Below are 25,300 nucleotides of genomic sequence, written 5' to 3' on the forward strand. Positions count from 1 at the left end.
TTCTTGTGATAATGAGTGAAGTTATCCTGAGATCTGATTTAAAAGTGTGTAGCACCTGCCCCCAACTCTTGCTCCTGCTTCTACCATGTAAGATATGTCTGCTTCCCCTCTGTCTTCTGTCATGATTGAAAGTTCCCTGAGGCTTCCCCAGAAGCCAAGCAGATGCCAACGTTATGTTTCCTGTACAACCTGCAGAACCGTGGGCCAATTAAACCCCATTTCTTTACAAACTACTCAGTCTCAGGTATTTCTTTAAAGTAATGTGAGAACAGACTAGTACAGTGGGTTTACAGCAAACAGACTTCAATTCTTTGGTGACGCTGTGACTGAGAGATAGTCACTGCAGCTTATCTGGGCAGTCTGCGCAGGGTATGGGAGTCAGTAGGGTGACTCGAGTAGGTTGTATCTAGCTGTCCCATAGGGAAGTGGTTACTGGGAGGCGATCGTATAAGGTAGATATCTGGAAGAACTAGGTGGAGGCAGACAACTGGAAACTGTGTCGAGTGTGACTGAGCCCGGTTTCTGATATGAGAAAGTTAAACATATTTAAAATTTATGCCAAGGCAACATAACATTATTAGAATTCACTACATTCACCAAAAATATATAACATCAAATAGGTAGCAAAAATTTGATAGACTGATATAGGTAAATTAGTACCTCTACTATTAAAGTGGGAAATTTTAAATTAACGTTTGTGATTATTGATAGATAAAAAAATCAGCAAAGGATATATAATATATGAATAATACAGTTCATAGACATATAGAGAATTCAATATGTAAAGAATGAAAAAGATATATAACATAAATCAGGGATTAAAAAGAAAATGAGAATACTGTTAATTATATGCGACCTATGTAAAAATAGACATTTCTAGGAAAATATTACTTGTGAAAACCGAGGGAGAAATTAAAAGTCTGACTCTTCCCACAAAGAAAGCAACAAGTCTAAATGATTTGCCAATAAATAAGTCTCTACTAAAATTTTGAGAAATAGGTTATTCCAATCTGTTGCAATCTTTTAAAATTGATACAAATGGAGGGTGATTCCCCAGCAAGTTCTGAAAGCCCAGCATAATCCTGACATCCAAATCAAAAGAAGACACTAAAACAGATGACAATTACAGAGGTATTTTACTTTTAGTGTAGAGCTGGTATTCCCAAACAGGATAGTAGCAAATTGAAACCGACATTTAAAGAAGACAAACATCATCGCCAAATTGGATTTTTCCCAGGTATGCAAGGATGATTTACTAATAAATGATCCATAAATGTAAGTAACATTTACATTGATAGATTAAAAGTGAAAAACCATATAATTACAATAGACACAGAAAATCATTTGATAATCAACATAAATTCATGATAAGAATGCTTAGCAAATTAGGAAAAGAGGGAACATCTCTGAACTCAAGAAATATTTATAAAACAACCAGTCAACCAACCATCATCAGCAATCTTCCTAAATGGGGATAGAGGAAAAGATTCTTTTAAAGTCAGAAATGATAAAAGCATGCTTATCACATGTTCTGATTAGTATTGCTACATAACAAATCCAAATTTAGTGGCACAAAACAACTGTTTTATTATGCTTATGAATTCTGAGGGTCAGAAACTTGGACAATGCGGAAGAAGGCTTTTTTTTTTTTTTTTTTTTTTTTTTTTACAGCTTCACTCTTCAGTGCCTCAGTTGGGATGATGTGAATGTTGAACACTGGAGGTGACTTGCTGGCTAGGGGCTGGATTCATCTTAAAGTGTCTTCATTTATATGTCTGGTGATATGATGCTGGCTGTTGGCTGGGAACTTAATTAGGCAGTCAGTTGGAAAACTTAGACATGACCTTTCCATGTGATATCTCTGTGTGGGCCAGTTTGGTCTGTCTCACATAATGGCATCTAGGCTCCAAGAGCAAGCAATACAAGAGTAAAAGACAGAAGCACATTGCATTGTTGTATCCTAGCTAGGGAAATCACACAGTGTTAATTCTAATATGTTGCTTGTGGAAGTCATATCAGTTGACTCAGATTCAAAGGGAAAAGACAGAAATCCTTCCGCTCAATGAGAGGAGTATCAGTGTCACATTCTTGGAAGAAATTGTAGAATGGGAGATATTTTTGAGACCATCTTTGGAAAATGTAATCTGCCACATTACCTCATGTACTTAGCATTGCACTGGAGGACATAGCTAGTACATTAAGACAAAAATAAATTAGAGGTATAAGAATTGTAAAGAAGGACATAAAAGTGTTGTTATCTGGATGCAATATGTTCATTTACATGTAAAATCAAAGTTATATACAGATAAGGTATTAGAAATAAGAGTTTACTAGGTCGGGTGCGGTGGCTCACGCCTGTAATCCCAGCATTTTGGGAGGCCAAGGTGGGGAGATCACCTGAGGTCAGGAGTTCGAGACCAACTTGGCCAACATGGTGAAACCCTGTCTTTACTAAAAATACCAAAAATTAGCCAGGCACAGTGGCAGGCACTTGTAATCCCAGCTACTCAGGAGGTTGAGACAGGAGAATCGCTTGAACCCAGGAGGGTGAAGTTGCAGTGAGCCGAGATTGTGCCATTGCACTCCATCATGGGCAATAAGAGGGAAACTCTGTCTCAAAAAAAAAAAAAAAAAAAAAAAAAAAAAATAAGAGTTTACTAAAGTTGAGTGGGTAGATAATACAGAAGTCAATTGGATTGTTATTACAGTAACAACAAATAACTAGAAAGTATAAAAGAAGACATTAAAATAGTATCGTAGAATATCAATAAATAGGAATGCACCTAACAGGAAATATATGAGACGTCTTTAGGGATATTTATAGAACGTTATCAATAGTCCTTTTAGAAAAAACTTAACCAAGGTAATTCTTAGTGATTGGGCTCACTCACTATCGTAAAGATTCCATTTCTGCTGAAATAATCGTATAGCTAGAAACACACCCACAGTGTTTATGGGTCTCTTTATACTAGAATAAATTTGGTGTGTGATAAAGATGGCATATCATATTAGCAAGGAAATAAGTCATTGTATAATAAATGTAATCAGGAAAAATGATCCATATCAGGATAAAAGAAAGAATTAGATTTCTGCTTCCACCATATATAAGTACTCAAATACAGATTGCTGAAATACTTAAATGTCAAAAATAAAATTTCCTTGTAGTAAATAAAGGTATATATCTTTTATAGATGGCAAAGGTTTTAAAAAATAAGACTAAGAAACTGATAAATTGTTATTAAAGAATAGGTTAGGAATTTCTATTCATCAAAAGCTGCCTTAAAGAAAGTGGAAGCACATGCTATAAACTAGAAGATGTTTGCAATATACACAGCTGACAAATGATTAATATCAATAATTATTTAAAAAAATTTATCCAAATCAATTAAAAACACAGCACAGTAGAAAAATAAAGATGTGGATAGGTATTTCACAAAAGAGGGACCACATATCATTGATAATCATATGAAGAAATTTTAATTTCATTAATGATCAGGGAAGTCAAATTAAGTACAAAATGAGATGGTATTTAAAACCAAGTGTCAGGAAGGATGAAGATTTAAGGGACCTCTGTATTTCTGCCACCATTTTGGAAAGTACTTTTTCATTTTCCTGTGAAACTAAACAGACGAATGTTACAACTTAATGATTTTACTCATAGGCATATACTAAAGGAAGTTCTGTGTGTAAACAAAAGTAGATGTATTGAAAAATGTTCACAGCATTTCTGGTCTCAATAACAATCCTGTAAACTACCCAGATGTCTCTTGATAGGAAAGTGGCTGAATAAACTTTGGCATATTATTAATATGGCTAGCAGCCAAAAGAATGAATAATAGCCATAATAATATTAACAACATAATATCATATGAAAAGGTTAGGTCCTCCAAGTTTATATACTGCAGGATACTCTTTAAAAATAGTTCGGATAAAAGTAATATGCTTTTTGGTAGTAAATATAGAAGAGATGAAACTTCATTCATTTGAAAGTAAGGGAATGATGAAAAAATAAGGATTGTGAGTCCAGATAAACACAGGGAAGATTTATATATATTGCAACTTATTGTCAGGGTCTTCAGTTTCATGTTGTCAACACTGATTTTACTGTGATTACTATGTAACACTTTATTATTTGTTGTATAGAGCACATTCTTGTGCCTTGATGTGATATATTTGTAGACTTTTTTTTTACAGGACATATTTTTACTTTTAATCGTTAGTACCAATGCAAATCACAATTTTGTCATCATGCTTATTTTGCTTATATGGGGGACTCCAAAGATCATATCCCATAGAGGCATGTATTTGGCATTCTTGTTTTGAAAGAGTTGGAGTTGAGATTGGCATGATAGTTTTAGGGTCTAAAACACTTATACTGTGTAATGAAAGGATTGGAGAGCAGAACGACAAGAAGTAAGTTCTGGTAGTTTTCAAGAAATAGTGATAGAGATCCAGGCCACAAAGATGGTCACTGGAGGAGACAAGAAAGGATGAGTGGGGAAATTATATAGAATTGACTAACTTACCTGCTATGGTGTAAAGTGTCAAGTGAAGAGTAAAATGTGACAGCTGGGTTTTGCATCCCAGATGGATTAAAGAAGGATAATACTATTGACTGAAAAGAACAGATTGAGGAGAGAAAGTAGTTTGTGAAGAAGAGGTGAACTTGGCTATAGTAATAGTGTAGTTTCATATATTTAGAGTATCTTAGAGTGTAATACCTTAGAAGTCCTCTGGTCAGCCTGTTCATTTGACATATGAGGACACTGTGACCCAGGGAGGTGTAGTGATTTGGCCAGCATCATATGGTTCAAACACAAATTTCTGTATGATTACAGGATATGGATCTGATGGAGATGAGGATGATAGCAGCAACTAGGTTACAAAGGTGCATTAATTATTGTGAAGAAGTTTTACTTTGTAAAATAATGAGAAGCCATTGAATAAAGTTTTAAATAGGAGGAGTATTTAGAAGGAACACCTGGGTAGCAGAGTGGGGAATGGACTAGAAAGGAGCAAAATTGGAAGCAGAGAACTGTATAGGAGGTTGATGCTATACCAGATGAGAGATAATGGTGGCCTTGCATAGGGTGAAGGTATTGGGGATTGAGAGGAGTAGATGTATTCTAGAGGTATCTGGGCTAGCGGTCCCTAACCTTGTTGGCACCAGGGACTGGTTTTGTGGAAGACAATTTTTCTATGAACTGGAATGTTAGGGGATGGTTTTGGGATGAAATTGTTCTCCCTCAGATCATCAGGCATTAGTTAGATTCTCCTAAGGAGCACACAGCCTAGATCCCTCATATGCACAGTTCACCTGTAGGGTTCGCGCTCCTTTGAGAATCTAATGCTGCTGCTGATCTGACGGGAGGCAGCGCTCAGGTGGTAATGCTCGCTTGCTGGCCACTCACCTCCTGCTGTGCAGCCTGGTTCCTAACAGGCCAAGGACCTAGACTGGTTCGTGGTCTGCGGTCTGCGGTCCGCGACGTGGGGACCCCTGCTCTAGGAGATAGGATTTTGTGATTGATTTTATATATCGGGTGAGAGAGAGAAGTATGAGGCAAAGATGACTGCAAGTTTTCTTCTTGACCAAATGTGTTGTAGAGGTAGTGGCAATCACTGGTCTAAAGACCCCTGGAGGAAGGGTAAATTTGAGGTTGGTGGGGGCGATCTTGAATTCAATCTTGAGTTTTGGTTGTATTGAATTTGAGGTGCCTGTTAGATTACAAGAGAAACTATTCAGTTGTCTCTTGGCTATATAGATCTGGAGCTCAAGAAACACATCTAAATTAGAGATAGAGATACCATAGCTTATGTTTGTAAATGAATCCAAAGATGTGAATGAGATAGTCCAGGGAGTGTATCTAAAGTGAAAAGAAAGGAAGGGTTAGGTTGGAGCTCAAAATTTAAAGGATAGGTAGAAGAATCTGCAAGAGAGATTGAGATAAAGCAGTCAGAAAACTAGGAAGAAAGAAGGAAGGAGTATGATTGTCTTATATAGCATGAAGTGAGAGTGTTTTGAGAAGAAAAGACTGGTCAAATAATGGTAGTGTTCAAGTAAGACAAGGAATTGTGAGTTTCTTTTTGCATAATAAAAAGGATGTAATTGGTTGCAGGCATGAGATACAGGAATAGTGTCTGAAGTTGAGCTGTGAAAAGGATAGGACTGTGGTTGGAGGACACTGTATTTGAGGAAGGTTTTGTTTTTGTTTTTGTTCTGTTTCATTTTTAAACTATAGGACTTGGAGCATGTTTCATCGTTAATGAGAAAGAGCTAAATAAGAGGAGGTTGAATAATTAAGAGGAAACAATTGAGAGAGCCAAGTCTGAGAACCCAGGTTGCTGGGAGGGTTTAGGGGTTAGCCTTAAGTAGGCAGAAGGGTTCCTTTCTATTTGTGAGCAGAATGAGTTGTAATAGCTGAGTACAGATGCTGGTAGCTATAGTTTTGGTGACAAGAAGTTGAGGGACTTCTCTTAAAATGCCTTCTGTTTTCTTTGTTTAGTAGGAGGCCTGGCTACTTGCTTTGATTGCAGAAAGGAGTAGAAAGGCTGGAAGTTTGAGGAGAGCTGGCAATCTTTGAAATAGCTTTTCTGGAGAATGAGAGAAATAACTTTAAAGAAATACTGAGTGTGTTGGGCAGCACTGTGAATCCAGCTGAAGAGGGGAAACATGAATTTTATGTGATTTTGTTCTGATAGTTGTCCGCAGAAGACAGGTAATTGGATATTGTTGGTGGTTCCTGGAGTGGGAGGGAGGTGTTATCAGTTGCCTTGCAACCACTCTGGATTCTGAATCAGCTGAGGAATAGAACCAAGAGTTGTATAGGAATCAGAGTAGCAGCTTTATTAAAACCTGGCTTGGGCCTAAAGCTGAAATGAGGTCTCCCACAGGTTTTCTTCTAAATTAAATTTACCCATCTGGTCACAGGCAGAATAGCTAAAAAACAAGTCTCCATACTTAAAGAATGAAGTTTTTCCCTGGTGAGCTTCTTCATGGGAGCTAAACTACAAGAACAGTATATTGTTTGTAGGCACTAAGTTCCCAGTAAGGAGCTCAAAGAGGTTGTACTTTGCATGCATACTAAATTTTATAATTAATCTTAGCTAACAGTGACACTTAGGGATGTTTTGCTCTTACTATTATTACTACTTTTTTTTTGAGAGAAGAGGATAGAGAAAGGACTATAGTACTTCTTCAATCACATTTCCTTCTATTGAAAACAGGCCTGTGCCCTCTTTTAAAATGTGAGGAGAGGAAGTAGTATATCTTACCTCTAGCATTCATTGAGCGATGAGATTTTGCCAGATAAGAATACAGTTCATACAGTGAGACTTTTGAGTTGATAGAGGGATAGCCCTGTAAAAATGTTCATTTTTTTGGTTAGGAATATACGACTGGCCCCTGAGAAGTGATTAGTTGTGGAAAATTTGTGTAGACCACTAAGATTATGAGAAGGCATACATTTTTTGAAGGAGAAGATAATGAGATAGAGGGCTATCAGTCTGGGAAAAGATTGCTATTAAGGAGTTGGAAGTTGAAGACAACCAAAGAGGGTGAGGGTAGATATAAGGGTTTGGAGAGTAAATGTCTTGTTGTTTTTATTTTTGTTGTTACTTTTTGGGATGTGTATGTTTTCTGAATGAAGGTTGGTAAAGACAGACTTAATGATAACAGATGAAAATTATAAAGGAAAACTTTTCGTTAGTAATAGTTGGGATGTTTTCCTATTGGATTATTTATGAATATAATGTTTTTTAGGTAATAAATTTACACCTCAGTTTGTTTTCTTTGGACTTGTGATAATCTGCCACTGGCAAAGGTTCACTGGTAGTAGAATTTATGGTATGGCAATACTTCTTTAATTCATCTTCAAAGGCGGTTTCAAAATTATTAACCCCAATAATAATTGGATACTTGATGAGAATATAAAGTAGCAGTGTAATATCTTTTAAGATATTGGTCCTTAGGCTCAGGTCTTAATATGGGTAGAGCTATTTTAATGCTAGCAACTGGGTCCTCTAGTGCCCAAGATCCAATGTAATTTTCTTGGAAACGTAAGAGGAAAAGGAAGCCATGTGGGAAGTGTTAGCAACTAATTTGCTTTCATTCAGTCATTTATTCTGAAGGTATTAATTCAAAAATAATCTTTGAGCCCTTACTATGTGCTAGGAACTGCTCAGTTCAATTGCTGGAGAGTAAAAAAAAAAGATGAATAAAGGATCTCCGCAATACCTCCAGATTTCTTATATACTTAGGTAGACAGTTACATTTTCTTGACCCAATAAGCCTGAAATTCTGATCTTACATATTTTGACTCTTCTAATTATCTCAGTCTTAATTGCTTTCTATTCTTAACTTTGAGGTTTGAGAGTGACTGTGTGTGTATTTCCTTTGTTCTGTTTTCTTTAATTTCTTTTTTTTTTTTTTTTTTTTTTTTTTTTTTTTTTTTTTTTTTGAGACGGAGTCTCGCTCTGTCCCCTAGGCTGGAGTGCAGTGGCCGGATAGAGACGGGGTTTCACGTGTTAGCCAGGATGGTCTCGATCTCCTGACCTCGTGATCCACCCACCTCGGCCTCCCAAAGTGCTGGGATTACAGGCTTGAGCCACCGCGCCCGGCTGTTTTCTTTAATTTCTGTTTGCCCAGAAAAGTCAGAAAATAAAATTGCTTCTAGGAAACATGGCATTAAACAGGATCAAATGGAAAAGTATTATTGTGACTGTGAGGATGTTAGCAAGTAGTTTTCCAGATCAGATGGAGATTTAGTTAAATGCTAACTGAATAGTGTTAACTAATAGGATATTTGGGGATGATCAGATAATTTGGGTGGTCTCTTGAGATTTTATTTTTTGAAGTCAGTTATCAAATGTCTTTTTCTCTATTAGGCTTTTTTTTAGACGGGGAGAGGTGCAGGTTGGTTAGGTTTTGAGCAACTTTGGTGTCAAGAGATACAATATTACATTTTGTATGAATATTTGTAATATGGGAAGATGTTATAATGGAGACTATTATGAAAAATCCTAATTTATTTGTTGAGTAAATGCAAATGTAAAGCATTTATGTGTTTTATGGTTAGTTTTGTAAAGAAAAACTTTCTTGAGTTTTTCTCAGAATATTTTGATAGAACTAATAGGTAGTTGGCTCATCATGCCATGTTGTTTCTTTGTGCTCATAGTTTAAAATTGTAATAAGGCTTGCTATGAAATACTGCTGTCTTCTGTGTCCTCCATGCTTTTCCACCTTCCTCATCTCCTACATACTGGTTTCTCCGTTTTCTTTTTTTTTTTTTTTTTGAGACGGAGTCTGGCTCTGTCGGCCAGGCTGGAGTGCAGTGGCGGGATCTCAGCTCACTGCAAGCTCCGCCTCCCGGGTTCACGCCATTCTCCTGCCTCAGCCTCCCGATTAGCTGGGACTACAGGTGCCCGCCACCTCGCCCGGGTAATTTTTTGTATTTTTTTAGTAGAGACGGGGTTTCACTGTGTTAGCTAGGATGGTCTCCATCTCCTGACCTCGTGATCCGCCCGCCTCGGCCTCCCAGAGTGCTGGGATTACAGGCGTGAACCACCGCGCCTGGCCAGTTTCTCCGTTTTCATTTGGTTAGTTCTCTGGTCACTAATTCAACTCTGAATTTTCCCCTAATTGTTTAAAATTACACTCATGGTGGTAAAACATACGAGCTAGTCTATTTCATTTCTTGAATACATCTCTCAGGAGCTTTCTGATCTGCTCCAATCTAGACTGGAGGTCTCTCTTCTTGCTACATAGGTATTGTGGAACTCAATTCACTGTTATTCTGGGATAAATCCCTTTGCTTTTCACTTTAGTAGAATCTTTTCTAATCCTATGTCTTTTTCTTTCTTGTCTTATTCTCTTGGTTTACTCCATAGCTTTTAAAGGAAGTATGCAATAAAAATTGTTTTGAGACTTTACAGATGTAAAAATGACTTTATTCTTCCCCCAATTTTATGTTGGTTTGGCCGAATATAGAATTCTATGTTGTAAATCATTTTCCTTCAGAATTTTAAAAGCATTGGTCCGTTGTTTTTTTACCTTCCAGTGATGCTGTTGTGAAGTGTGAGACCATTATGTTGTTGATCCTTTGAATGAAGCCTGTTTTCCCTCTGGAAGCTTGTAGGATCTTCACTTTGTCTCTGCTGTGCCTTGCTGTGGGCTTTTGTTCTTTTCTTCTCTTGGATACTTGATATACCCACTACTGGATATAATGCCCTTTTGTTTTAGAAAATTTTCCTGAATTATTTTGTTGATGATTTCTTTGCTTTTGTTTTCTCTTTTCTGTCTTTCCAGTACTCCTAGAATCCTAATAATTAGATATTACATATCCTAGGCTGGATCTTGTAACTTTGTTTTTACTCAGACTTTCCATTTTTTTATCTTATACTTTTTTAAAAGAAAATTTCCTTAATTTTATTTTCTACCCTGCAGTTTTCCATTTCTGCAGTTATATATTTTTTTATTTCCAAGGCCTCAGTCTTGTTGTTTACTCCTATCTTAATCATCTTCTCCCCTGAAATTAGGGCATCCTATTCTTAATTCATGGATGAACTATCTTCTGTTGTTAACTTTCTGAAGATACTATGGTTTTGTTTTTTTCTTTCTTGGATAGTCTTTGTTTATTTCATCCTGTTTTTCTTTTATGGTTTGGTCTCTATTTTTTTTTTTCTTCTTCTTCTTTTTTTTTTTTTAATTAGATACTTCGTTTCTTTGGTCATCCTTGATAGTCTGTTCACATGTAAGAGTGAGGCACTAATAAAGTAGCAAGCACTTACATAATGCTTAGAATGTATCAGATACTGTTCTAAGTGCTTCAAATATTTTAACATATTTAATCCTTGTACTGAATTTAGGAGTTAGCTATTATTATTTTTGATAGATGAGGAGACTGAGGCACACAGTGTTTTAAGTAAAATGCCCAGTGTACACAGTAAGTGGCAGAGCTGGAATTTGAATCCATCTATCTTAACTCTACAGTCCCTTCTTTTAACCTTTATACTGTTCTGCCTGTTACTAAAATTAGAAGCTAATTGGAAATTTGGTGCTTGTGGGTGGGGTTTGTCAAAGTAGTGTTTCGTGAGTGAGCTGTTTCTTTGTGGAACATCTGATAAGGTCCTTTTCATGGGTTGATTAGATTAATCAGAGAAGAATCTGCAGCTCTTCTGATAAGGGGTTTCAGCCCAGCTGCTGTTGTTTTGGTTGCTGAGTAGTGAAAGATGACTGGAGTTACTGGTCTACATATTTAACCACCCTCTCCCCTCCCCAAGATATAACTTCACCTAGTTCACCTGTGTTGATATCTTCCTGCCTGGAGACCCTCAGCTTTACCCTGTCCAGGGAGCGAACCTCCAGTTTTCTGGTGTGGTCATAAATTGTAGGTTACCCAGTTGTGCTACAGATTCTGGGAGGGGTCTTAGCGTATACCTATGACTCCTAATTTTGAGTTTCACTTTTACCTAACTTTAGTACTGCCCACTGCTGAGCCTTTTGAAGATTCTCTTATGTATTCATAAATGTGATTCTCATTTTTCCAGTGACTCATTTTCCTTGTATTTGCTTTGAAATTTCTTGCAGTTTTCTCATTTCACATTCTCTTTGACCTTGTTTTTATGCAGAAGCCAACAATCAAAAGAAATCTTTGTTATCTTAGAGGCATACCTTTCCATAAAGATGAATAAAATGTGTGTTTTAATGTGCCATTTGACATTTTCTGTCAGATCTTTCTCAAATGTCTTATTCTACCTTTGGCATTTAATGATGCTTCCAACAAGATATATCATCTTCTGAAAATCTTTCTTCCTACTTTAGAATTTTTTTCTTCTCTCTTAAGACTCTTTTACATCTCGTGTTATTTGTATTTGCATGCTTTTCTTGCACTCTGCCCTCCTCCCTACACCAGACTATAAGTTCTTTGAGGACCTTAACTGATACTGAATTGCTGAATAAAAGTTTATAACATTGTGTATTCTGTATATGTTTTGTCCTTTTGTGTGTCTTTCTTGTAAAACATTTTTAGAATATCAGCAGTATATTAAATATTGATACTAGCAAAGTAGGGAATTAATACAATAAGGCAAAAAAAGAGATTTAACTTAGATGTAAAGAAGTCTGAGAATTGTTAGAACTTGATATTGTGAAAACTTTCAGTGTAGATTCATAATCATAATGAAGTATACCCCTGTCTTTCTGCCATGACACAAAAGAATGAATTATGTAATCTGTTAATGTTTTGGCCAGGCTTATGATTCTGTAACTTAGATGTCAGATATATTTGCTGTTGCTACATTCTTATAATATTTGTAGTTTAATGGGCTATAATGTTAAATGCCAGAATATTCTAAAACACTTGATAGGAATGAACTTTAGATAAAGTAAATATTTTAAATGTATTGGAGTAGCTAAATACATAAAGCCCACATTTGTATATTTCCTTTTAAAAACTGTTGATTTTCGTATTTTGTGAATTTCATTTTTACAAGTCAATGCTGTTAATTTTCTCCTATTTAAAATGCTCAGAAATAAACTATTGCAGGAATTGAAGTCTAAATTATTTGGAGAAAGATTATTGCTTTAAAAAATATTTTTCTAGTATTATACGTTAAGAAACTTGGGACATATTTGCTTTTTTAAATGTATTAATATTTCTTTGAAAATAAAAGGAAGACTATCATCTGCTTCTTTGTTTGTTTGTTTTTAAGATGGAGTTTCACTCTTGTTGCCTGGGCTGGAGTGCAATGGCGTGATCTCAGCTTACTGCAACCTCCACCTCTCAGGTTCAAGCAGTTCTCCTGCCTCAGTCCCCCAAGTAGCTGGGATTACAGTCATGTGCTACCATGCCTGGCTAATTTTTTGTATTTTTAGTAGAGACAGGGTTTCACCATGTTGACCAGGCTGGTCTTGAACTGCTGCTGGCCTCAGGTGATCAGCCTACCTCAGCCTTCCAAAGTGCTGGGATTACAGGCGTGAGCCACCGAATACGTAAAAGTTGCTGGAGTCTGGAAAATATCAGTGGTCACTAGTATGTTCTTTTGCAGAGCTAAATCAGAACTTAGGAAACTGACGGTATTAGGTTCATTACCACAGTCAAACAAGCTGAAATGATTGTTAGACGTGGATATTTTTATTTTCAAATTTTCTATCACCTTACATATAATTTATTGGGAAGTGACTTAAGAAAACACATAGAAGCATTGCTCTAAAAATTCCATTCTTTTGAAACCATGTTGTTTGAGTATAGCATATGTAGATGCTAAAGATTTTTTGTTTCTTGAGATTCATGGCATACATGTGGGAAAGAGAAAGTTGGTGTTTATAGTTTGACTTGGTTAATTCTTAATGTCCATATCACTCTTCTTTCATAATTTCTTCATAAAAAATGTAGCCACATACAGATTTCTGTTCACTTGCAACACAAAATAATGTGAGTTCCATTTCAAACTAAGCATCATCAAAAGTTTCTGAAAGTCTGGTTTATATTTTTTAAGTGCTATATGTGGATGACCTGCTTAGTTTTAATTTTTGGAGAAATACATTTTATAAAAAATTTTCATCAAATTGCTAAGATTGTGAGTAATGGTAATGATACCATGATTATATTCTGCTTAATTTAATACCTTTCCTATTTATAATATGTTTCTGTCTAAATATATATTTTTTAGTGTCATTACCTACTGAGTTTCTGTGAAAATAATTTGCTTTGCCTATTAAAAGAGTCCTTGAAGTTAATGTTTTCACTGTTTTTTTCTTTGACAGTTTTTTGAATTTTGTTTTTGAAGGTGTTAGCACTAGTTTCGAGAAGGTAAAGCACGGATATAGATGACTACTTAAAGCAAATGACCTTAGAAAATGCCCTTAAGGTTATTGTTTAACATATAGTTTAATATATATAGCTATTTGTATTTTAGAAGTGGGAAAGGATTGTTTTCCTGTAATCAAGTCCATCTTGTATTACTGAGTCAGGGAAACTATAATTAAACATTTGGGTATGTTCACTTAAAGTTTTCTTTTTAATTTAAAACATTGTTTTTTTAAATTAACTTTTAGGTTAAGGGGTACATGTGCAGGTTTGTTACAAAGACAGACTCCTGTCATGGGAGTTTGTTGTACAGATTATTTTGTCATATGTTCAGTTTTGAATGATAGAAAAAGAAACCAATTATTATTGACTAGAGTATTACTTGCAGCTATAGATTCACAGTTATAGGTTCCAAATTGTAAATTAAGAAACAATCTATATGAGAACTTATTTTTCATTTTAATATGTACTTCCTGTTACTAATTTCACCTTTTCAGGTTTTTTAGTTCTTGTATGGTTTGTTTGATAAAGCTGCTGCTCCTTTTTTTTTTTTTTTTTTTTTTTAAAGCCCTGATACTAATGGTTTTATCATTTCATTTTTATGATACACATTTAGGCCTAAAAAGGCAAATATTATTTGAATGCTTGTCTCTCTTACATACTTTAAGAGTAAAGAAAAGAGGAATTCTGGATTTTTTTTTTGTATTTTTCTCATCCCTTATCTCCCATGAATACATGACTTGATTTATCTTGATCAGCCTAGTAACTTGCTCCACATTTTTCCAAAAGTGCAAAGCAGTTTCAGCTAAAAATACACATATCAAAATGATCCAAAAGTTGTGGCCACAGCTCAAAAATGCTGATCAATTTTGAAAATCTAAATCATCGTTGGCCCTGAAACCGAGGGAAGAACCTTTGTGGTAGGGGACAGATTTCCAAAAACTCACCACAGTCCTGTTCTTAGCTGGAGTTTGTGCTGATGTTGCCAGACAACTGAGGAATAGATGCAAAAAGCAGGAAGCATTATTGAATTGAACGCTAGTGCCAATTTGGGAAAAGCAAATTAAAATGTAAAAGAATATTTTTCCACTCCTGGCATCTCAACATAAAATGGCAAAATACATGGTTGCTGAAAAAGTTACAGAAATTGCTAATTTTGCCAAAAAGTAAAAGCCAATTGCAAATTCTTTTTTGCGTTAAAAATGCATAGACAGAAAGAATTTTAATTTACAAATAAATATGTATACTTTTAAGTTGGAGAGTATTTTGACATAAATGGCTGTGTGTGTGGGGGCTTGTTTCAATATCTTATATTTTTCAGGTGCCACTTGAAGAATGGATGATGATGATTTTGGTGGTTTTGAGGTATGCACTGTTATTTACATTAGTTTGTTTTAACTTTGTGGGATTACAATGGAGTAAACTATTTTGAAAATGTATTATATTTCATTGGCATTCATGATCTTTCCTTGATCATTTTAATGTAATTCTGGAGAAAAAGATGAAATCCAGAAAAATTAAAAAAACTCTCTAAAAATTAAAACTGATGTATTATTATAGAACATTTGGACTTGCCCATAGGAATGGTTTAAATTGAGGTAATTAAGTGCGACCAGTTTAAGCACTAAAGGAAAGATTTAAAAAATTGTCATCAGATGATTTTACTGGGATACATGTCTATTAGGAAATACTTGTGAGATGATGGATGAGTACTAAAGATCTTGTCACGTATTTGCATGGTTATACCTGTAATGAGTTGATTTAGTATATTAAGTACATAGCCTTTTGGTGGTTATAAAGTTAATTAGTATGTTTGTATTGTTAGATTATTGTAGTAGGTTAGGAATGGATACTTTGTAAGTGGAAATAGTTAGCTGAAGAAACACTGTCTTTTCCTTAATCCTTTTCAGTGTGTGTTCATTTTATTGAAATATTTTATAACCCAGTTATTTTTATGGAGCCAGTATAGTCTTGCAGGAAAATCTCTGGATTAGGAGTCAGGAGGCCTGAGCTCAAGTCCTGGAACTACCATCAAGTGAATGCTGTGTTTTTTTAAAGAATTTTACCTACTTTGGATTTGGTAAAAAGGGAATTATAAAAACTAGGGAGTGTAATTAATGACCTTAATAGGATAAATAAGATGTTAAGTATATATTCAGTGTTGTGAATTTCATCAAAGAATGGTGTGAGGTTTTTGTTAGGATCTTCTTCTCTTTTGCTGATCTTTAAAATCAGTCAATATGGAGTATAGACATGCCTGTTTTCTCTGTTTCATCTAAAACTGGTTTTTGTTAAAGCACGCTTTGTATGCTTTCTGGATTTTGCTTAATGTTTTGGGTTTTGTTGAGTGATTGAATCTTATTTATGTTACTGAAATATAACATTTATTTTTGTTAAAATGCTTTCCATTTTGAGGAAAATGTATGTTTCAGTTACCATCTGGCTTAGTTTATTGTTTGGAAGTTGTTATTTGAAGGTTACAGTCTGGCATAGTCTTCTTTATTTAAACCACACTTCATGTATTATTTAGGAAAAAAACACAGTGGATAGTGTTCTGTAGAGTAACAGTATTACACTTTGTTACATTCATCAAATTGATTCCTTTCAATACTGCATAGGTACAAGTTAACCAATATTACAATTTAATTGTAGTTATTAGGTTTTTTTTTTTTCTTTCCACATCCTGCTGTATAAATAGGGAAGGTCTCTACCCTTGGTTATATAAAATATGTTCATTTTTCATAGTTGTAGAGAATAGCTACTGTATTCTGTGTCACTTAGCTCCTGTATCAGATTACCCCTTTTAACTTCTCATTAAGGCGTTGGCAACTCAATGGAGAATACAAACTGAAATTCTGGCTCTAATTTTTAGTAGAAAATTTGCTGTGACCTGGGCATCTGACAGAAAACTCTGTGCTCTTACCTACAAACTCAATATTCAGTAATTGTTACAAAATAGGACGGCTTGTTAATTGAAAACTTGAGGTTTAGGAATTCTCTAAATATTGAATGCTATTAATTCTAGGTAGTATATTATTCAAGACAGACGAATCTTATTTCTTTGAATTAATCTCTAATTGGGTCTTGTGCTAATTAATTAAAAGGATTTGGTGTCTATGTATTTTTAAAGACAAATATTTTTTCTACATAGATGGTTAAATGTGGTAAGTTAAAATACTTAAATATAAAGTTTACAAGTGAAAATGTGATTAAGGATATATAAAATAAAAATTTTATTGACTAACAGTAGAGTTATTTGAATAAGGAAGGAAAATTTTTACTTGAAGATAATAAAGCATGGGTACTGGGGGTGGCGAGTCATGATAGGAGTGGTAGCAGTAAAGACCAAAAAGCAATAATTTAGAGGGAATATGAAAGTGTCTGGTGTATTATAGAAGATATGCCTGTAGAACTGGAATGCTTGATCACTTAAATAGCATTTCTGCTTTTCACATCTTCTAAAATAATCTTGCCTTTGTTTTATAGGCTGCGGAGACTTTTGATGGTGGAAATGGTGAAACTCAAACAACATCTCCTGCTATTCCTTGGGCCGCCTTTCCTACAGGTATTGGTATCCAGGAATTAGGTTGTTTTTTTTTTTCCCGTGTAACATTTTTGGCTATTCTTTGAAACCCTATTTCTCACTTTTTTTACTTGTCCTTCTCTGATCTGAAAAATGGAGTGATCCAGATTTACTCTTTAGGTTTTTAAAATAACAAATTGTGAATTATGTAACACATTTTGTTGAGGCCTGATTCTAAAGATGATATCAGGAACATTAAATGAAGTTAAAATACAATTTACATTTTTCAATTTATCTTGGTTTTTGGAAGGTGAGGTGCCCAATAACATTTTTAGGTTGTCCAGTTCATTAAAGACTCCTTTTTATAGTCCAAAAATAATTTATCATCTCCAACATACTTAAATTTCGAAGTGTGTTTGCAATAAAATCACTTAAATGTATTGAAAATTAAAATTGCCTTCTGAAAATTAAATACAAAAATCCATTATTGACAGATGTTTCTTGGAAGACCTCATGTTTAATATTAATTTATGTCAAAAGAGTATTTTGAGCTTTCAGAGTTTTCTATTAAATCTGTTAAAGTTATAAGATGAAAGTATTTTTCTTCAGCAGCTCTGCCTAGACCTCAAATGTTACAGTTGTTTATTGTAAAATATTAATCAAGTGCTTATTATGCATTAGGCACTATGGGGATATGGAGATGTATGGAATTTAGTCTAGTCCTTTACTTCAAGGGTAGATAATGTAGGCAATGGATATTTGCAATATGAAATAGATTTGTCATTTGGGAGGAATGATGATTTTATCATCCATTTATTTAGCAAATTCTTATTTTCATACCTGGTCTGAGTCAAGTACTAACCTGGCAGCTGGAAATATATATATATATACACATATATATATATACACACACACACACACACACACACACACTTATATAGTTGATCTGGTCTCTGAAGGGTGCATATAATTTCCATAGGCAGATATGGGAGAATGAGGAAAGATTTTGAAGGGAGAAAGATAAATGGAACAAAAGTGCAAATGAGAGAAAGGTGATGGCATTGTTAGGATGCTCATTCTTCTTTGAGGGCTGTGTGTTATTTCCTTTGCTGGGAATTGTCTTTATTGCTTCTCATTGTGTTCATTTCTACTCCCTTACGATACTAACTCCTGTGTTTTAAAAGTATTATTTCTTGCTTTAATTTTTTTTTCTGGATCACCTTCCCAGCAAACCTTCCGATGTCTACATGCATCTATTATCTAACTTTCATGTTGGACAGCAAGTTTTGTGGGTTAGCCACTATGTCTGTTTGTCCTGTTGTTATGTCTTAAATATGGGGCATAGTATCTGGCTTATAGTTGGTTCTCAATAAATATTTGTAGGATGAATAAAGAATAAAGGGAATAAGTGAATTAGCAACTGAATGAATGAACAGATTAGGATGGCATTGGAAATAGATAGGGAGAACTGGGATAGTAGATTATATTTATATAGTGGTTCAGGATTTTTAGTGTGCTGTCCTGCATTTGTTTATTGTAAAGTAGGCAGAGCAACTGTACTCTTTGCATTGTGTGGATGACAGAATGGTTTTAAAAAGTTTTATCATTTGATACACGTAACTGTGTTTAGGGATGGCGTGTATTCTTTCAGATTCTATTTCAGTTCTTTTTCAGTAACTCAGGTTTTTTGGAAAGAGTTATCCACAGGACTGTGTGGATGTGACAGTGAAGGAGGAGTTAAAATTGATTTTTGAGGTTTCACGTCTTGATTCTGAAAGAATGGTGTTACCATGAACAGAAATAGAGAATTTGAGACTTGGTTTGGGACAGATGGGGCCTTAATGAATTAATGTTAGACATGTATAATATATTTAAGGGACCTGAAACTCAGAAGAAAGGTTCGGGCTGGAATTCTTGGTTTAGGAGTTTTCCCGTTGATAATGACACTTAAAGCTGTAGGAGATTGCTGGGAGGAGCAGTACATAGATAGAATAAGGTTCAGTAATTAATTTGGATGTTCAAAGGTGGGGAATAGGAGGAGGTAAAAGAGGTCTGAGAAGTAAGGGGATTTTGGGCTAGTGCTGCAACACAGAAACTAGAAGTAGAAAATTTCAAAGAAGCTATGGGTACCTCTCCAAAGGCATTAGAGAGGTCAATGAGATTGGAGGCTGAGAAAAAAAACCATAGATGGTCGTAAGTGGCTTTTGAGGAATGATTTCAGTAGATTGGAAGTTTAAGGCAAATTGTATTTCTTTACTTTTTATGAAAGCATAAACAGTCTCTTTTATTATAATAATAAGGTGGCAAAGTTCTAAAGAATTGTATATTATGAGCAAATTAACTCCTGTTCTCTAGGAGTGAACATTATATGTCACATCTGCACATGTCTGTATATTAGTAGGTAAAATACTCAAACCTTCGTGAAACTAGAATTAAAGGACAAGTCATCTTGCATACACACACACGCACACACTCACACTCACACACTCTTTTTTCCCTTACTCCCTTTGAAAAATTAGATCTGAAGAATTAACTCTTTCTGGATTTTCTCAGTGACTTGCAAAATGGAGAATAAGAAACATGGCTGAGGGCTGAAGTTAAAGACATGGTACATGTTTGCTCAACCAAAGCTGTCTTTTTCCTTCGTTAGTTTGTCTTTCTCTGCCTGGAGAAGTCTGTCTCTGATTCAGGTAGTTGGAAGTTGTTTAGGTGAGTGTGATGTGAACACTTAGCATCATGCTAAGAACACTTAGCATCATGCTAAGAACACTTAGCATCATGCTAAGAACACTTAGCATCATGCTAAGAACACTTAGCATCATGCTAAGAACACTTAGCATCATGCTAAGAACACTTAGCATCATGCTAAGAACACTTAGCATCATGCTAAGAACACTTAGCATCATGCTAAGAACACTTAGCATCATGCTAAGAACACTTAGCATCATGCTAAGAACACTTAGCATCATGCTAAGAACACTTAGCATCATGCTAAGAACACTTAGCATCATGCTAAGAACACTTAGCATCATGCTAAGAACACTTAGCATCATGCTAAGAACACTTAGCATCATGCTAAGAACACTTAGCATCATGCTAAGAACACTTAGCATCATGCTAAGAACACTTAGCATCATGCTAAGAACACTTAGCATCATGCTAAGAACACTTAGCATCATGCTAAGAACACTTAGCATCATGCTAAGAACACTTAGCATCATGCTAAGAACACACTGTAGCATAGCATCATGCTAAGAACACTTAGCATCATGCTAAGAACACTTAGCATCATGCTAAGAACACTTAGCATCATGCTAAGAACACTTAGCATCATGCTAAGAACACTTAGCATCATGCTAAGAACACTTAGCATAACAATGTAATCATTTCCACAGTAAAGACCTGAGAAGATAGGAACCCTTAAGAGATGTAAGGCAGATTCTTTTCAGTTTAAGAAAAGAGTAATTTTCTCCTTTTTTTCCCACCTACCTTTATCTTAGCTGTCTATAATCCATATGGAAAATATTTTAAAAAGAGATGGTGATTAGCCAAGCTTTACCACAGCTTAAAATCCAAGGAGAGAACCAAGAAACATTTGGTTTACATTTTTAAAGTTTTTTGGGGAAAATAAAAGTCTTCATTCTTGGGGTTAGGATAAAGGATTTTGTTAAATAAAGAGTGAGGTGGGTTTGGTGAACCTAGTGATTCTACTGCTTCAGGACAGGCGAGTAGGTGGAGGAAGATTTTGTGATAGCAACTGGGATAATTAATGTATTTCTTAAAGTGTCTGTATAGCCTGCAGTTCTGTCAATAGGTTGAGGTACCTCAAGACATGCATCTTACTGTATATTAGCATTATTTACATAGTGAACTCTTAAAATGCTAGCTTATAGGCAATGTTGATGATGAAATTAATGAATTGTCAGTAAGAATAAATGAAATGTGCATGCTGATGCTTTGTACAAAGTATTATCTCTAGGCCTGTATCTCCTTAAGTTATAGTATCTAACCTGTAAAATGTGTCTTTACACCCTTGTTATCATAGAAATTGGGGAATGTAAATAAGAGATGAATGAATATGAAATTATCAAGCTCTTTTCCTATTTCGTTTGCTCTCCATAAACATGTAGAAATTATTTATTTTAGTGAAAGCTATCCAAGGAGAATTGCCTTTCTTTAAGCATTTTCCTCTCTATTTCATAGCCTAACCCTCCACATTGCCTTCCATGCTATTCCGCTTGAAGCCTGTAAGCCAAACTGTGATCCACATAGTGTTCCCATGGTCTGTTCCTATATTTTTGTCATTGCTCCTGATTGTATTACTTACCTCATCTTCCATCCACTTACTTCAGTCTTACTTTTCTTTCAAGAAAACGTATGGAGCTATCACTGACTTTGTTCTGCATCTCATTAACTGCTGCTGCTTCTGAGTTTACCGTTCTTTTATTTCTGTACCAGTTGTTTGGTCCTTAGCATATGCTAATTTGTATTTTTAAAATTTGTGGTAAAACAAATATAACATAAAATTTGCCATCTTAACTATTTTTAAGTATACAGTTCAGTATTGTACATGTAAAACTGAAACTCTATCTATCAAACAACTCCCCATTGCCCTCTCCCCTCAGCCCCTGGCGACTGCGATCCTATTTTCTATGAATTTGACTATTCTAGATACTTCATAAAGTAGAATCATACAGTATTTGTCATTTTGTAACAGGCTTATTTTACTTAGAATAATGTTCTCAAGGTTCACCCATGTGGTAGCATGTATCAGAATTTACTTCATTTTTAAGCCTGAATAATATTCCATTTTGTTTCTCTGTTCATTTATTGATGGACACTGGGTTGCTTCTGCCTTTGACTATTGTAAATAATGCTGCTATAAACATGGGTGTCTAATTTGTATTTTTAAAATATACTCCCATCTCTTTATGTCTATGTTAGTCTGAGATTTGGAGGGCAGTGACTGTGTTTTAAACCTGTTGAATCCTATATGTCTAGCATAGCACTGTGCCTTTTTAATAAACAATGTTTAGTAATTATTTCTTGCTGAGTAGAGCAGATTTACTTTGTTAACTCTTCTTATTTTTAATTCTTTGGGGATAATTAGTCTTTCTATCATAAGTTGAAAGAAGGCAAAACCAAACTTGCCTTCAAAAATATGTTAATCTCAGAAATCTTGGCTAATTACTCAAAGAAGCTTTTTTTTTTTTTTGGTGCTCAATTAACTTTCCTCGTCATTCTCAATGCAAACATATGACCTGGAAATCTTGATTAATAAGAGCAGTCACAGATTTTCTGAAAGAAAGAAGAGCTGTTTTGGTGACCTTTTCTCATCTCTTACTTGGTCCTGCTGTATGCCAGTAGGTAACAATAGAGACTAGACTAAATATTAGTTTAATATATTACAGATCTAGAAGGAATAAGAGTAGTATATAGTTCTTTTGCATTCTTTTTTTCTAACTTATTTTTCTAAACATTTTTTTCCAAAGAAAAATAATTTGCAACTTTGCAGAGCATCTAACATAAGAAAGTTTTTGAGTTGGCTACTCATAGCACTGTATTTTATTAAAAAATTAATAATTTTTTTTGGCTAAGAAATCTCTTTTGAAAGAAATTAAGTAACTGTCTTTTATAAATGTTCATAAGGGTAGTAATGCTCTACTTTTTAGTAAACTAATAAGAGCGGAGACTTTTCAAAATGAATGGCTATCTTCTTATATACAAATATATATGTATGTATATATGTATATATGTGTATAATATAGGCACATGTATATATATGTAGATGTTTATGTGTATGTGTATATATTCTGATTTCTTCCTTTTCCCTCTCCAATGTAAATTCTCAACCTGTACTGATTTGAAAGGACTATATCATGACCTTGCAATTTCTAAGAACTGTTAGTCTTAGTTTGGTATTACTACAGGTTTTTATTTTATTTTCTCATTGTAGCAGACTCTAAGTTTCAGAATCCATGGAGTTTATTTAAATTAATTCTTTGGTTTGTTTGTTCATTTGTTCATTCATTCACTCACTTAGCATACGTTTGAAAATGTACTGTGTTTCAGACACCAAATGCCATGTGCTGTGCACCTTATTTCATTTTCAGTGATGTCATATAAAAGCTGTCATCTAGAAGGACAGGATGTTTCATGAAATGTGTTGTTAATATTGGCAAACACTTTCATCAGTAACTTTAAGTTCAAATCTTTGATAGCAGCTACATGAAAAGAATATTATGTCAGAAAGTGTTGTCATGTTGCCATTGTGTACAATGTGGGTGGTGCTGTTTTAGAGGCAAAGAACTGTTCACTTTTTATGTTTAACTGTATAAATATAAATTGTCTAGAAGGCGAGATGGGAGGCAAAACCTTGAATAGTGTCCTTTCTAATATGTTTCTAAGTTCCTTGTAGCACTACACAGACCACATTAGAATGCATTGACCATCAAAGGGAAAAAACAAGCTATCCGGATAGATACTTTAATCCAAATTAGCTCCTTCCAAACAGCTTGTATAGAGGGCAAACTAAACTGTCTGTCACAAGCTGACCCTTTAGAAGGAATAATGGGAATTGGACCAGCAGATGTTGAACCAAATAACTTAGATGTGGTTCACTTTGCATCTGGAGCTATTTGCATACAAAGCCAACAGGAAAGTTCAAACATTTTTCTCAAGACATTGGCAGAGAGAAACCTGCAAGACAGATGCCTTTTTGATTTCATGGTTCAATTTTTCCATTCTCCATTCTGTCCAGGAAAACCTAGGACAACAAATCGGTCATTTTATTAATATCCCGTTACTCTTCTTACTAACCCTGTTTTTCCAGTAGAATCTGTGTTACACATCTATGAGAGCTCAGAACCTGAGTCCACAAATTTTTGTTTGAGGAAAAATTGTTTCAGTATTTTTCTTCAGATTAATCTGTAGTTTGTACATAGTAATAATCAATGTTAATCAAATTCATTTGTCTGATTTATATTTGAGGTAAAATTTGAAGGTGACTTATTACATAGTCACATACGTGCATTATAGTAGGCAATATAGGTAATGCTTAAAAACTTTCCATCTGTTTTTGTATCTACATTAGACATTTTTGTCAGGACATAAACCAGATTTCTATTGAAGTCTAATAATTTCATAGTGTCTTTACAAAGATTATTTGAATAGAAAATTGTCACATACCTTCTTTTTGCTACATTTTGTATATTCTGTTTAACTCCGAGGTTATTAACTCACGTTCTTTTACTCTGGAGCCAGTTTTTAAAAATGATGCCTAAGATGATAGCTTCTATAAAGCTGTGAATTAGTACTGTACATATAGATACTAGTCTTGATGTGAATTTTCAGTAATTTATTGTAGTTCATGTTTTTATTAATGCATATTATAGGAAGTATACAGTGTTATTTGCTATACTTCTGAAAATGAGGTTTATTATAGTGTGGGTTAGAGTCAAATATCCCTGTTGTGGAATGAGGAGTTCTGTCTTTGCCCTCAGCTAACTATGTAACTTCTGTGAATCTCAATTAGCAAATCTATAAATTAAAGGACTAGATGATATCTAAATAATTCTATGAGATTTTGAATTCTCAGTTTATTATTTTATTTTATGGTCGTTGTTATCTGTAATATGAATAGCTTTTACTAGGTGAATTATGGTGCTTGGTTTAACTGTGTGGTATAACTGACAATACTAATCTAATAAATGACAGTGGTTCTAAAAAGAGAACACAAATACTAATGTGAAGAACTATAATTCTTAAGAGAAACCTTGTCTTTTTCGGTATCTTCTAACAATCAATTACTGTTCACATTGCTTTTTCTTACAGTATTTTATAGTACCTTTGTCTTTTCTATCTGAATCTGAATTTGCTTTTTAAAGACTGTGGTGTGCATTTTAGGATATTTTAGGATATATTTAGAGAAAAGTAAAATAGTTTAAAAATGGTGCTATAGGGAGTTTCTGAT

The 25,300-nt window shown here is 34.6% G+C and overlaps 1 protein-coding gene across 9 annotated transcripts in view; it reads left to right on the forward strand.

The window, feature by feature from the left end:
• Positions 1 to 25,300, forward strand: part of CCDC91 (coiled-coil domain containing 91) — a 366,740-nt gene that overhangs the window by 52,912 nt on the left and 288,528 nt on the right. For 6 of the 9 annotated variants that reach the window (XM_050746729.1, XM_050746737.1, XM_050746730.1 and 3 more), the window contains 2 exons: positions 15,127 to 15,170; positions 17,292 to 17,370. The exons of 1 other annotated variant lie outside the window; for it this stretch is intronic. In XM_050746729.1, the coding sequence (XP_050602686.1) occupies positions 15,141 to 15,170; positions 17,292 to 17,370 (109 nt within the window). In that variant the 5' untranslated portion in view covers positions 15,127 to 15,140. Of the gene's footprint in view, positions 1 to 13,789; positions 13,809 to 15,126; positions 15,171 to 17,291; positions 17,371 to 25,300 lie in introns of those variants that run through there. 2 more of the 9 variants (XM_050746731.1, XM_050746734.1) reach the window with 2 other exon arrangements.

The sequence above is a fragment of the Macaca thibetana genome, chromosome 11 (assembly GCF_024542745.1).
Source record: "Macaca thibetana thibetana isolate TM-01 chromosome 11, ASM2454274v1, whole genome shotgun sequence".
Classification (NCBI taxonomy): Eukaryota; Metazoa; Chordata; class Mammalia; order Primates; family Cercopithecidae; genus Macaca; species Macaca thibetana.